General features: G+C 36.5%; 1 protein-coding gene and 1 non-coding gene across 8 annotated transcripts in view; one reads left to right on the top strand and one right to left on the bottom strand.

Moving 5' to 3' along the window:
- C4H2orf76 (chromosome 4 C2orf76 homolog) overlaps window positions 1-15,329 on the bottom strand; it is a 70,743-nt gene that overhangs the window by 9,792 nt on the left and 45,622 nt on the right. For all 7 annotated transcript variants that reach the window (XM_064484687.1, XM_064484690.1, XM_010979246.3 and 4 more), the window contains 3 exons: window positions 14,211-14,261; window positions 10,603-10,640; window positions 4,652-4,733 (listed from right to left, as the gene is read on the bottom strand). In XM_064484687.1, coding sequence (XP_064340757.1) covers window positions 4,652-4,733; window positions 10,603-10,640; window positions 14,211-14,261 — 171 coding nt within the window. The remainder of the gene's footprint in view (window positions 1-4,651; window positions 4,734-10,602; window positions 10,641-14,210; window positions 14,262-15,329) is intronic.
- On the top strand, window positions 9,620-9,728 carry LOC116153208 (U6 spliceosomal RNA). Its single transcript, XR_004136996.1, has one exon. It is a non-coding gene; the product is annotated as a U6 spliceosomal RNA (small nuclear RNA).

Genomic DNA, 15,329 nt, shown 5'->3' with positions numbered 1-15,329 from the left:
CTGTCACAGGGTAGGCTGTAATGTGCTAATTGCAGGTTTTTGAAAAAAAAAAAGGCAAGATGCGGTTTCTGTAGCAATTTGAGACCAAAGCAACTAGGTTTCATCCTCTCTCGTGGACTATATCCCATCCCTGCAAGTGTCACAAAATCCTAATCTACAAATCGTTCAAAACCATGCCCACAGCTGAGTTATATTTCTAACTTTTCACCCAAGGAGGTCAACAGTCCAACAAACAGTTCCCAACCACTGTGCCTTTTAGCTCACATTGGCTTGAGCATCTGTTTTCAAGCTGGCAGTGATGATTTCAAACTATAGCTTGAGGAAAACAAACAGTCAAATAAATCTGACCTTTGATAGACCGGACACTGTGATTTCCACAGAGTGGATTTCCACAGTGAAGGTGTGTAAAAAGGGAAGAATCATGTCTGGGAGGTGCAACCTGACTCCCCCGTCTGGGATCCTGGGACAACCACCTGGGTTAGCAGGTACCAGACAATCGCTGCTACGATGTTAATGTTAACAGCCACTTTAACTCACTGTCAAAGGAGGAGAGCAGGTATTCCCTGGGATGTTACTACCCAAAAAAGAAAGGGAAAGGGACCTAACCTTCAGGAAACACAACTCAAACATGGTCCTGATTTTTTAAAAAGTGGCAGCCAAGGAATCCTACAATATGACCTGTCCATCCAAGATCCCCAGGAGCTGCAGGACACAGAGACCAGGTTCTGGTTGTGGGGATGACAGCAGTGACACACAAAATGAAAACAAACCACCAGAGTTTGGGAATTATTACAGGATCTGGCTTGATGCGAACTCTTCCCGCAGATAAGCACTTATGGTTGGGCCCACTGTGTCTTGTTTTAAAATATTTCCTATAAAACACAACTGGCTTTAGAAGAGTTACTCTGCCCCAGTTTCTTTCCTAAACCAGAGAAGATTCAAAAGAGAATAGCAGCAGAATGTGGCAAAGTGAAAGAGAGAAAATATTACCCCCAAATTATTTAACATGCAAATGTATTACTTAGGGGAATCAGTCCATAAAACTACAATTGTTAAGAACAAGATAAAAATCTTCAAATTATAAATAACAATTCTAGAGAAAGCCTTCTTCTTCCTTCCACAAAGTAAATCTTTTTACTTGTGTATTTTAGAACTAAGTCCCCAAGCAAAAACTTCCCCTGACGTCAGGCATAGAATATACAATTGAGATCTGCAATGCAGATAAAAAGGCCAGAGAATTTCTCAGTGAGAAAAGAAATCTTCAAACAAGTCTGTTCGCCTAATTTCTCCCCTCACAGTCCTTCTTTCCCCTTTCATGATTTTTACAGAAAAGTCATAATGATACATTTGTTACAATGGCATTATTCCCATGGCAACTGGCTGTGATAGCAGAGTGACAGCTCTACAGCAAGATCAAGTGGTAAAAAGCGAGAGAGGGATGACTTCGAATTTTTCTCTTAAATCTCTTAAGAACCTAACGAGCACAGCACCAAGGGAGGGAAAATTCCCTAGAAAAATCACGCACCTCAAGTATCACTTTTACAACTCTGCTCCCACTTAGGATTTTTTTTGCTCTCCAGGGACCATCACCTCCTTCCCCATATATAATAACTGTGGCTTGTTCTCCAGGGTGTGGCAACTGCCCTCAGCAACAAAGGGGAACGTGCAGGAGAGATCAGCCCCCCAACAGGGACTGAAGTCCCCCTTGACCAGGGCTGCGGGCTTGCCAGGGCAGGAGGGCTCTCTCGAAACTTGCGGGGAGCCCATGAAAAGGATCGGATTCTGATCCAAGACTTACGACCTTAAAACAAGAATGACAGAACGAGACTTGATTCTCCACTTTCATAGGTTGTTCGTTACATCAGTCTGAAATTAATGACAATGAAACCGACACCTTGATGTTTTAAAAAATTCAAAACATTTGCCAACTGCCTTCTCCAAAATGGTTTCCAAATAAACTAAGCATTTTTGAGAGCCTTGACATGCATTGCTCCAGATGCTTTCATATGCATTCTTTTACTCAACCCTAAGACAACCCTCTGAAACAGGTTTAATTGTTTCCGTTTTGTTTTACAGAAATCAAAATAGAAGTTCAGAGAGGCTAAAAATGGCTTCCAGAAGGTCACAGAGCAAGCAAAATGCAGAGCCTTCATTCAAAACAATTTTCTCCAAAAATTCAGTAGCTTATTCCTTAAAATTGGGTCCTTAATTTACAATACATGTAACTTGTAGAAAAAAGTTTAAATTACAAGAACAATTAGATAATAGAAGAAAGGAAAAAAAAATCAATTACCACCCAGAGAAACCATTTCTATAATTTGGCATATGATCTTTTCTCCAGATACATATATAGACATATAAATATATACATTTTTAAATAATAATGGTATCACACAATAGTCTACTTCCATTCAATAAATAAAGCTTTAAATTAATGACTCCCAAACAGGGAAGATGAGAGAGAACCCCACTATCCCCCTGAAGGCATATCCCAACCTCAGGGGACCTACAGAGTGGCGGAAGCATACTCCGGTTGGCTTGGTAACAGATAGGACAGAGATTTAAGAAGTTTGAGAAAGTCTTAGTGGTCAAATCGACCTGCAGAAAATTAGAGGTAATACACCGTCCTAACAGTAGTGCGAGAGAATATCCGTTTCCTAGCCCTCCCTTGGATAATACTACTGTTCTCCATGACTGCTGATCTCGTAATGACTGCTTGTCCGAGGTCACCGGTCAGCGGCAGAGTCAAGTTATGAACCCAAGCATTCTGACGCCAGCCTCTAATTCTTAACCACCAGAGTAGCAGACTACACAAATAGTATCTATTTTCATGGGCATTTCTCTCTTACTAATAAGGCTGAACTATTTTTCATGTTAGCTATTTCTTCTACCAGTAGAATTTATTTATCTTTTTAATTCTAATTATAAGAGCTCTTTATCAAGTCAGGCTAGTAACTTTTTATTTGTCACATATACTGCAAATATTTTTTCATAGTTTACTGCCTCCCCTTTAACTCTCTTTATGTGATCAAGACTATCCTTTCTCCCTGCTTTATGGTTTCTGCCTTCAAGGTCACGGTTAGAAAGCTCTTCTCATTTCCAAGATTATGAAACTACTGCATTGTACTTAAACTTTTTTTTTACATTATAACATGTACTCCATATGAATTTTATTTTGGAATAAAGACTGAGATAAGAATTTAAATTTTAGTTTCCCAAATGTTTCGGCAATGGGTCCGGCATAATTTTCTGGCCAATCCACTCCTTTCCCCACTTATTTGAGATGTCAAAATTTTATCATACTGTAAAAAAATTTTTAGTTGTTTTTTTGATTTTTCAGTCTTTTCTGTGGAGCTGTCAATTCCCACATCAATACCAGCCTATTATACTCAGAATAATTTTATGCTTAACAACAAGCAGTTGTTAAGTGTCACCTACTATATATAATACCAACTGAAGAAGTAAATGCCAAATTAAAAATTGTTTTTTTCAAATAAGAGTAATCAATCTTATGTATTCATAATACAGAAAGACATTAAATCTAGCCAATAATACAGACTTACAGACACAGAAATAGTATAGACTTATAGACACAGAAAACTATGTAATGTTATTTAAAATCCTTTTTTTTTTGCAATTTTCCCTCCAGTTTTATTGAGATGTAGTTGACATACAGCAATGTACAAGTTTAAGGTGTATAATATAATGATCTGACTTACATATATCGTGAAATGTAAAATCCTATTTAAATTGGAAGATATTAAAAGAGAACTTACTTTAGCCACAATATGTGCCATTTAAAAATGAATTCCTGATATGTGATTAAAATAACTCAATAAAACATCTGAAAAAAAAAAACCATGGACCTTACGAACCTTAGTGTGCTCTTCAACCAGTGCATATAAAAAATTATAAAGTAAGTGTGATTTGTGCTGTTTCATTAGAGTCACTGACCACCAAGGTATGTCAGAGACATATGCCTTCAGCTGCCCATACCTCTCTCAAAATCTTCATCCAACTGCCACAAATCCGTAAGTGTACATTTAAGTAGAATTAGAGTGACATCTAATGGTCACAAAATATGTCACACAGCATTTCTTTAAAATAAAACTACATGCATATTCCAGGTTGAAAGGCTAAATCAGGCAATTTTTCAACTGCCCACACTAGGCTCCTATTTGGGATTCCATGACTTGGTCGGCCCAGAGTGATTCGATGACTATCAGAAACCACGCTGCATGTTATACAAACAACCCCTCACTTCATTATTCCACATTAGTTCTACCAGGTCCATTTCTCTCATACTATCAGTTCAAATGATGCTGATAAGAGTAGGGAGGTTATTAAGTGAGTAACAACCTGTCAATCACTTAAAATAACCCTCAGCAGAATTCTGAGCATACCTTCTGGAAAGAACGATTTGCATTCCGAACGTTTGGAGAGCAGGTATCTACTGCCCTCAGTCAAATGATCGGAATGTACATCATTCTCGTCCTCCTCCTCTGAATAATTATCAGGTTGTGTAAAGAGCGCCAAGGGTAGCATTTACTTTGCAGGAAGTTATCCTAATGTCATCAGTCAGGCATCGCCACACAGCCTGGGAAAGCCAGCGCCCCCTCCAGCTCTCCGCGGCACACGTGCTCTTTCTCACCGATTCCAGCGGCTTTCAGGGTGCTGTCTTCCCTTAGCAGGAGTCTGTCATCGTCTTCCAAACTCAACACAAGTTCGTTCGTCTAGAGAGAAAGAAAATCTGCACTTTATCAGTACTTCTATGTGTTTCATATTTGGTAAGTGTCCTCAAAGACACTGGATTGTGACTCTGGGTCACAGCAATAATCTCACTCACAGTGGGCTCCCATCACCGTAGGGAGAGAAGTGAACAGATACACAGTGAGCACCTACTGAGTGCACACACGGTGGAAAGCACAGGGTGGGGGGCAGTGCTAGAGCACGGAGCTCTGGAGCGGAGATGGGTTAAAATTCAGGTTCCACCAATATCCAGCTGTGCATTCGCAGCAAATTACATAACCTCTCTTAGACTCAGTCTCCTCATCTGTTAAAAAAAGGGGGGGAGGGTGAATGCATCTTCTTACTACCCTGTGGTTAAGGATGAAATGACGGGGGTGAGGGTACAGCTCAGTGGTTAGAGCACATGCTCAGCATGCACAAGGTCCTGGGTTCAATCCCCAGTACCTCTATTAAAAGTAAAGAAATAAATAAACATAGTTACCACCCACTCCCAAAAAAAACTAAAGAGGAAAAAAGAAACCCAAGGATGAAATGAGTGAAGCACATAAAACCCTGAATGCAGTGTCAGTCACACAGGAAGCGCTATGTTAGCTGTCACCGGTCTGTCATCATCATCATCTCCTCTTATCCTCACAATAATCCAGGAGGACTCCGAGAGATTAGGCTACAGGCCCAGAGCACGTGGCTAGTCAGCCAGAGCTGAGGGTCAAGCTCTGGTCAGCCTGACTTCTGGGAGAAGAAAGTTTGCGTCAACAGCTGAAAGTCCACTTAGCTTAAGACTTCGCCTGACACTTGGTCCTGTGTCATGTTAACTGTAACATCTCTCTGTGTGATGCAGGGTGGGGTGGGGGGATGGACAAGTTTGCTCTCCAATGTTCTTCACAAATCTAGTTAAACATCATAAACACAGGAGAAATCAAAAAAATAATAAAGAATGGTTAAGATTTTTAAAAAGCAATAAATAAATAAATTAATTAATAAATACAGGAGAAAATTTGGGGTTGAAATCTGCCCCTAAACAGCACCAAGAAGTGAGCACTAGTTGGGCACAGAGTACCACCTGTCAACCAGAATGCAGCTGTTTAGCAACAGATTCTCTTTCTAAAACATGCCTGCGAGGGAGGCACAACAGAATGGCCTCTTAGCAGCCACAGAGCAGCCCCAGAAGCCATGCTTCAAGTTTCACAACGCGCTCACTAGAGAGCACAGGGGCTGGAACTCCAAAGCACATGGATTAAAAGGGGGAAAAAAAAACTTTACTAAAAAAAAAATCTGTATGTATATGCATGACTGGGACATTGTGCTGTACGCCAGAAATTGACACATTGTAACTGACTGTACTTCAATTAAAAAAAATCATTTAAGAATAAGTAATACTTGCAATACGAAATTCTCCAAGTACATATGGACAGAGTAAGAAATAAGTCTCCTCCCAACCCCATCCACCAGCTACCTAGTTCTTCCCCAGAGAATTTGTACTAACTCCTGTGTATCTTTCCAGAAATTGTCTCCACATGTGTGCATGTGGAGATGTGCGTGTAAACTTTTGCACACAGATAATGGCACAGTATAGGCTGTGTTCTAACACCTTACTTTTTTCTCTTAAAAAATATACTTAAAATCATTCAAAATCAGTGTAAGAGCTGCCTCATAATTTATCAAGGCTGCAGCATACCCCATTAAAGAGATACTCTCCTTCCCCTCAACACACTGATGAACATTTGGGTTGTTTCCGTATCTCTTGCTACCATAAACAATCCTGCAACAACTATCCCTGTACATATATCGTTTTGCATATGTCAAGTTTTATCTGTAAGATAAATTCCTAGACATAGTAAGTGCAATTTTTACTTTGACAGATATTGCCAACTTACTCTCCAAAGGAGTGGTACCCACTTATACCAATGCCACCCATCGCTGAGGGTCCGTTTCCCACACCCTCACCAACTCAGTCTTATCAAAACCTTTTGATCTCTGCCAATCTAGCAGACGTAGATTAAGTGCAGTCTTAATTTGTATTTATTTTATATTGAGCCAAGTTGTGAATATTTTCTTTCTTTAATAGACTTGTAGGATAATTTTTAAATGGAATTGTAGAATATCATTACACTCTAAGAAAATTAGGCCTTTTCTGTAATGTAAGGTAGAAAATTTTCTCCCAGTTTTCATTTCTTACCTCATTTTGCTAACTGTTATTTTTTTTTAAAGAAGGTGCTGAATGTCTGTTGAATAAGTAAATGAATAAAGTAAAAGGCCACGTATCAATCTTTTACGGCTTCTAGGTTTTCTGTCATACTTAGACATTTACTCTAAGATTACTTTTTAAATTCCATGTTTATTTCTAATATTTTTATTAATTTCATCTTTTAAACTTTTAATCACGTGAGAATTTTAAATATGCAATGTATACAGAATAGTACAATGCTCCATGTACCCATCACAGGCTTGAACCACTTATCTACTCATGTTAATCTATTTCATCTCTATCCTCACCTATGGGTTTCATTTTCACATTTAAGTCATTAACCCAATGGGTATTTATTTTGTTATAAAGAAAAGGATATGGATTCAACTTAACTGTTTTCTAAATGTCTACCCAGTTCCAATAACATTTATTGAGTTCTCTGTATTTTCTCCATAAATTTGAAATGCAGTATTTACTAAATTCCCATCTACAACTGGGTCTATTTTTGGACGTTAAACTCTATGCCACTGAACTAACAGTTTGTGACAGTACCCCATTGTTCTAATTACTATAGTTTTATAATATGTCAATATATGCCAGTGTTAGTCACTGTCATTTCTCTTTTTTCCAGACAATTCATTACTTATTTTTTGTATGTTAGTTTTATAATCAGCTTATTCAGCTTGTATATATATGCATGTACATACATATATACACAAAACTGTTATTAAAATTTTATTGGAGTGGGATTCAATTTGTTAATTAACTAAGAGAGAACTGACATCGTCATGCTGTTGCATCTTCCCATCCAAATACCCTAAGTATTTCCACTTAATACACTCATCTTGTATCTCCTCCTTTGCACGTTTTACCTTTTTGTTAAAATTGAGGTAGAATTTCACTTTAAGAAAATGTACAGATCTTAAGAAGAGTTCAGTTCAACGAGTCTGGACAACTGAATACCCTCACTGCCATTTTAAAATTTTCTTCTTAAAGATCCTGCATATTTCTTATAAAGTTTATTCCAGGGTATGACTTCTTCCTTTCATAAAATTTTGTGTTGTTGTTTTGTTTGGTGGGGAGGAGTAATTAGGTTTATTTATTATTTAATGGAAGTACTAGAGATTGAACCCAGGATGCCATGCATGCTAGGCACGCACTCTGCCACCCTTCCACTAAGCTATACCCTTCCCCTCTTTCATAAACTATTAACAAGTATAGCTATCTGGTTTCCAAACTCACAAAGTATAAGATAGAAATTAGGGGGTTTATTTCAAATCTTTTTGATAGGAATTATTCTTACTTTGCAAGTAGCCTACTGCTTACAATCCATGATAAACACACACACAAATACATATTCTTGATAAAAATAAATCATATTGTGGTAATTATTTGCACAGTACTATTGATTCATTCATTCAACGAACACTGAGCTCATCTAGCCCAAACAGGACGCACTGGTGGGAAGCTATCCAGGCAGCCTTTTTATTGTGGTGATGGCAAGAAACTTTGATGAATACCTGGTAATTGTAATTAAGAAAGTCTCTCAACCTAGAAAATTGGGAAAATGGGGCAGATGCCTTTTGTGAACAAGTTCATTAAGATTCAGGAGTTACTGGAAGTCTAACATTACAGCCAGGTTGGAAAACTGACAGGTTGGGCCAGTGATGCTTACAGGCCCTGTGGATGAGGAAATGAATGCACACAGAGAAATGAGAAAATTGTCTGGTGATTGGAAAAGGCACAAATGAGAACATGAGAGTGAAATTTTTAAGTTTTAAAATTCTATCTGTAAAAATATATTGACCCTTTCCTTATAAAAATTAAAGAGGAAACTTGAATCATCAATCCCTGGGGTATAGAGAACCAGAACTGTTACGGTTTAGATGAACGTTTATAAAGCCAGATTCCAGAAACATTTTAAGTGACTTACTTTGTTTTGGGAATCCCTCTTAAAGTAAATACATTATTCAACTGAAAAATAGGCCCTAATTTTACAACTCTAACGTGCCAAGATGGAATATATGTCTTAAATGTTAGAAACAATTCTAAGATATTTTCAAATATAGGAGGAAAATTTCTTGATTTTAAAAAAAAAGTCATAATATTGATTACTTTAATATTATGAACTAGGTCTTCATTAGAATAAAGGAATAATTTTCTTATTATTACTTCTAGGAAACATGAGCATACAAACAAGCTCATTGATGTAAAAATGCAACCTTGGAGAATGACCATGTTTTCAAGGAGTATATTGTTTCACTTTACTTTATACATTTTAAATATTTTATGAAATATTTTCCCCCTTCCACAGTAAGACCAAGCTTCCTGCTCTCCACATTTTAGGGACAAGGTTGTAAATACTCCTGGCCTGGAGAAGAGAAAATGGATGGAGTCTGTGGCCAGATACAATTCTAGCATCCATACAAAGTACAGATTGCACACCACAGCTCCAGACACAAACACGAAATTTTAAAAGCATTTGACAATGGATATTGTCAAATGTGTATACATGATCTTTGGTATAAAAAAATAAAGTTCATAAATAAATACTTCATTCAAAAATTGTTATGGAAATGCTTCTGTGAATGAGGCACTGTGCCAGGCATTGGAGATGGGACACAGTCCCCTATCCTTGGGTAGTCTGTATGACAGAGTAAGACTACTGCTTTAATGAGAAGTCTAGTGCTCACTTTGGCAGCACATAGACTAAAATCGGAATGGTACAGAGAGGAGACTAGCATGGCCCCTGTGAAAGGATGACATGCAAATTTGTGAAGCTTTCCATATTTTTTGCAAATGTTAGCCACTATATATAAAAATAGATTTAAAAATTTCCTCTGTCGAGCATATGGAACTATATTCAATATCCTGTAATAACTTCTATTGAAAAAGAATATGAAAATGAATATATGGATGTATATGCATGACTGGGACATTGTGCTGGACACCAGAAATTGACACATTGTAACTGACTATACTTCAAAAAAAAAAAAAATCTATACAAAGTCACTGAGAGTCAAGAAAAAAGATCACTCTGACCTGTCTGTAGGAGAAGCAGACCTTTGTGGCTACAAACATTGCTCTAAAAAAGTAAGAAAACAGAAATGCAAACATACTATAAAGGTATCACTAAACAGTCCTCCTTGGGGCTGGCAACCTGACATGAGGGTGGCAGGCTATGTCCTGTGTGAAACTAGTAGGTCTGTTCCCAAGGGCCACAGCCTTGGGCCTTCTACACATACAGTCAAATCAGAAAAAGACAGATAATTTTTATCTGCTTTCGGTTCTCTTCTTCTGGTACAGAATTAAGAAAATCAAAGAAACTGGATTGCCAGATATTATGTGACTTCCTTCATATGTAACCTGCATTTATTTTACCAAGTTTTAAGCTTATTTTATGTTAAACATTTGCTTGCTATATTAACATGTATGCTTTTTTAAAAATAAAGTTTTTTTAAAGAATCTACTATTAACAGGAAAATGACTGAGAAGTTTTTTTTCCCCCTGTAATGGAAAAGTAAGGCTGCAGAAAGGGTACCTACAAAAGAAAAAATGCTATTACAACAGAAAATATTTTAGAAGTGCATGTGTTCATTCACTGACTCACTAAGTCAACCAAAACTGATTACTTGCTACGTGCTGAGTACTGTACCTATAAAACGTACCTTTGATTTATGTGCTTGATGAACAATCTTTAGTTTATCTGAAAGAAAAAAACAAGTTGTACTTTTACTAAAATTATTCTAAAACTTCACTTCATATTATTAAAGTGAGATGGGGGAGGGTGGCAGCTATAAAACTGAGAAATTTAAGTCCTTGGCTTATGATCAGGTTCACTTAAAAATCTAGTAGACAGTAAAATACCATTAGAACTAAAGATCACTGTATAAAGATATCTTAAAGCCTTGGTCTTTGACAGACACAGCTGTATTTGTACTATAACCTGAAGTCAAATCAGCACATCTTCCCTTAGAAAGAAGACAAGTGAATCACATTACTCTGTCCTGTTTGTTGGAGTCACTAAATGCCAGAAATAACAAATAATGCAAAAAAAAAAAAGTTTGCCTTAAATTAAGACAAACATTAACAAAATCAGTTCCAAAAAATCTACATTTAATCTCTCAGAATACATTCAGTGACAGGAGGTCAAGTGATCATACCAACAAATTGTTACCAATCTCAGAATTCAAACACTATCAAAAATCACTGGTAATCTGAGCAAAGCTGCTAATACCCAAAGAATAACAAGATCTGACTCTTGGTTTTCAAACACTGCACAGGCTCACACCATCTAATCTGCTTTATTCAATCCGCCTTCACTCCTTAATCTGTTTATCCTGAAGTCAGGCTACACTGTGCTTTTCCAATAAGTAATTTCTCTACATGAGGTATTTCGAACTCTGCAATAATCAGCTCTTAATTATACAACAGACATAGCATTCAACAGGTTTAAATTCAAAAAGTTTCCAATTCTCCACTCAGTTTTATTTAACCGTTTAATGCATTATGATTACATGTATTATTATACCTGAATAAACTCCTAACCTTAAAGTCATTTCTATCAATCATGCTCTTTGATTCAACAAGGAATTTCAACAGTGAAATGAAAGGATCTATTTGAAAAAAAAAAAAAACAGACCTTGACTTAACTACATTCTAATAGCACAGAAGAATGGGGTTCCTATACCTTAAGAACCAGCACTATGAATCACCCATTATTTAAAATAATCGACTTTCAATTACCTATTGCAGTTTTTTAACACAACGTTAGCCTAATTCTAGAAAGCTATGTATTGTCAAGAAATAAAAATAAACCTAACCTAAGTGAAAATGTACACATTTACAGTGTAAATATGCCACAATTGCTAAAAATAAGCTTACAATGTACACAAGAAAACAAATCAATGTGACTCCTGAATTATCTGTTATACTGATTTACCTATTACACTCTTTTTCTCGCTATAAATAGATATCACTTTGTTACTAGAGACAAGTTAGAGAAGCCAATAGAAGTTTTTTTTTTTAAACAAAAGGACCTTACTTAAAGTCAAAACAATCAACCTGCAAAACTGTAGTTTGACCTTAACTAAATGTTAATCATGTTCAATATATTTTGATAGTAAGTCTTTTTTGGGGGGGAGTAATTAGGTTTATTTATTTCTTTATTTTTAGAGATGTTGGGGATTCAACCCAGGGCCTTATGCATGCTAAGCATGTGCTCTACCACTTGAGCTATACCCTCCCCCTGATAATAAGTCTTTAAATTAGAAATAACTTTGCTCTAATAGGATCTGTAATCTCACAATAAGGAGACCACATTTTTTTTTTAGCAGAAAAAGAAATGCTTTGAACAGAAATTTTCACCAGATTTTTCTCTCCCAAAGAAACTGGTAAGACTTAGGAAGAGGGTAAGGAAGCAGAAGTGACAAGCTAGCAAATGGTGTTGTCTTAATGTCACTTTCTTTGTTAAATCATCTCTTTCACTTGTTTTTCACTCCTTAAAAAAACAATCTTTATTATTAGGAGAAACCACTTCCGTAGGTAATGCAAATTCCTTGAGGAAAGCAATCTCACAAAAATAAAAATGAGATCTTCTGTTTGTGGAGTATTTAATGTGCTCACACATGCACTGTTAAATCTAATCTCACCCAGCCTTATAACACAAACAGGATTAGCTGCCCCACACTGCACAGCAACCAACATCACTGCACACATGCACAATGCCAGGGCAATAAGGATTTAAAAATAAGACAACATCCCCTGTGTTTTGTGACACTGTCCGGTCAGGGAAAATCAACAATAGATGTAGATGCCGATTACATAGGGGACAAGGCTCTGAGAAATCTCAGACTCCTGGTGGTCTAGCAGAGAGAGCTGGACCTTTGTCCAAGGGCATAGAGATGGCAAATAACAAAAATGAAATCTGACTTGGTGCCCTTATCCCTACCCAACACCCCAAGTGTTCCAGTCCCACAGAGTGTGCAGTGATACTGCGGCACAACGGCAGTGAGACAGTTAACACTTCAGCGTTTCTTGTCAAACACAAAGCAGCAGGTTGTTAAAGAGCCAGATGCAGACAGAGTCACTTGAAATCTATTAGAACCACGGTGGTTCTCTAATTTCTTCACAGAAGAAAACGTATTCGTTTTTCCCTGCCAGTTCCTCTGAACAGGACAGAAATGCTAGGACAAAAGGGTGTCAAGGAGGCGGAGTACTGTAAGGGCACATTACCTACCACCATGACGATTAGCAGTCAGGCAGTCTGATGATTTCATGACCTAAAAGTTACCTTTCAAAATAACTTACACGGAACACAAGTGTGAATACACACGCACCACGCAATAGGGGGACCGTATGAAGCTGTGCTAATCTGAAGAGGCACCTGTAGGCTGACTCAAGTTAAGGCTATATTTTACGGCAGGATACTTTGAAGGCCATGAAAGCCAGAATTGAGAAGTTTCCTATTTACTTAATCACACTTTTTATTCCTTTCTCGCATTCAGTATTTAGTATGTAAATTCTTTAAGTCCAATAAATCAAAGTCCTTTCCACTCAGTGCCTTTAACTTCTGCTTGACTCCCCCTTATGACCTCAGAATTAGTCTCTGGATATTAAAATGCAGACACACGGTGAAGACTGTGATTTCAAAGTATTTTAGGTCATAAGTTGCTCTTCCAAATGGCAGCAGAATGAAAAGCCACTCCAAAAAAAAGATCTAAGGTAATAAAAAATTTATGCTTTAAAATGTCTGCGTCAATTAACAGAAATATTTATTAGGTGCATCATAATTCTCAAGCAAAGCCTCACATTCAAAGCTTGATGAGTGTCACCACGTGGGAAGCTAATAACTGTACCATCTTTATAATGAATAATGAAACCCAGCTTCCTGCCTTATTATTACTACATTTTGAAATCAATAATTGCAACATATAAAATTGCTTTATTACATGCTCAAGATATAGCCATTTAAAATGTTAAATCTCTCCTTTTAATTCCTAGTCTTTAATCATTTCTCCTTTTCTGATTACCTGACAAAGAAATTTTTTCAGAGATAGTTTGCCAAACATGCTAATCCCCAGCAACAGGCTGCTTCCCTACAAGATTACAATTTAACGATACAGTAGAATTCCTATTTCTAAATAAACTTCCACATCGGTTTTTATTTACAGATAGTAAACTCATTTTTGAAAACCAAATTTAAATTCATATCAAAATAAAATTAATGTAAAATTATATTAATATATGTTTTAAAAAAATAAGAAAAACTAGTTACCATATTTGTAATTTCTGAATGGTGGTGGCAGGCTGGTCCTTAAAGGGATATCTGTAAGAGGAAGATTATTTTTATTATAAAGTATTCAAAGACAGTGAACTGGCATTTTATTATATAATAGCATCTACATACACTTGAAATATATAGTATACATGTGTGAGATATTATTATATAGCTGATATTCAGTTAGCATATGACTCTGAGAACCTCTTAAGGGTTTTTAGCCAGTAGAGGAAACCAATGATCTAGAAAATCTTACTATTCTTACCAAAATTCAGATAACCTAGCATATAACTAATTCGGTGAAAGAAACAAATAGTAAAATTCTTTTTAAAACAGTGTTCCAAATGCTACTATTAGTTTTGATTAATAATTAATTAAATTACAACCCCTAAAGAGGGTGATTAATATATACATATCAAAATTACATATGCATATGCCCTTTGACATAGCAATTCCACGTGGAGAATTTATCAAGATATACTTTGCACACTCTCGTGTGTGTATGTATGAAATGACATACATACAAAGGTACTAACTATAGCATTGTTTGCAACAGCAAATACCTGGAAAAATCCAAATGTCCTTCAATGGGGATATTTGCCAAATAAATTATAATATACCCAAACAATCAAACATACTTTTCAACTGGAAGACAACCAAAAAGGGAGGTGGAGGAAGCTCTTGACTAATATAAGATCTACATCAAGAGTAAAGAAGACATAAAGAACAACATCATTTTTTGTTAAGCCATTTTTTGAGTAAAAAGGGTGAAAAATAAGAACATATGTTTGTTGGGGGGAGAGGGTATAGCTGGGTAGAGCCCGTACTTACCATGCATGAGGTCCTGGGTTCAATCTCCCATACCTCCATTAAAATAAGTAAGTAAATAAATAAACCTAATTACCTCCCCCCAAAACAAGAAAAAAAAAACAACAAAAGCAAATAAAAAATAAATACAATTTTAAAATATATTAAAAATTAAAAATTAAAAAAGAATATATGTTTGCATTTGCCTGCATTTCCATGGGAAGGGGTGTGATGCACTGGTCAGATAGAGAACAGAAGTAGGAAGGAGACTTTTCATGGTATTCCTTTTTACACTTTGATCTTAAAACA

The sequence above is a fragment of the Camelus dromedarius genome, chromosome 4, assembly GCF_036321535.1.
Source record: "Camelus dromedarius isolate mCamDro1 chromosome 4, mCamDro1.pat, whole genome shotgun sequence".
NCBI lineage: Eukaryota > Metazoa > Chordata > Mammalia > Artiodactyla > Camelidae > Camelus > Camelus dromedarius.
The sequence above is the reverse complement of the archived record's forward strand: the minus strand, read 5'-3'. Positions and strand labels throughout refer to the sequence as shown.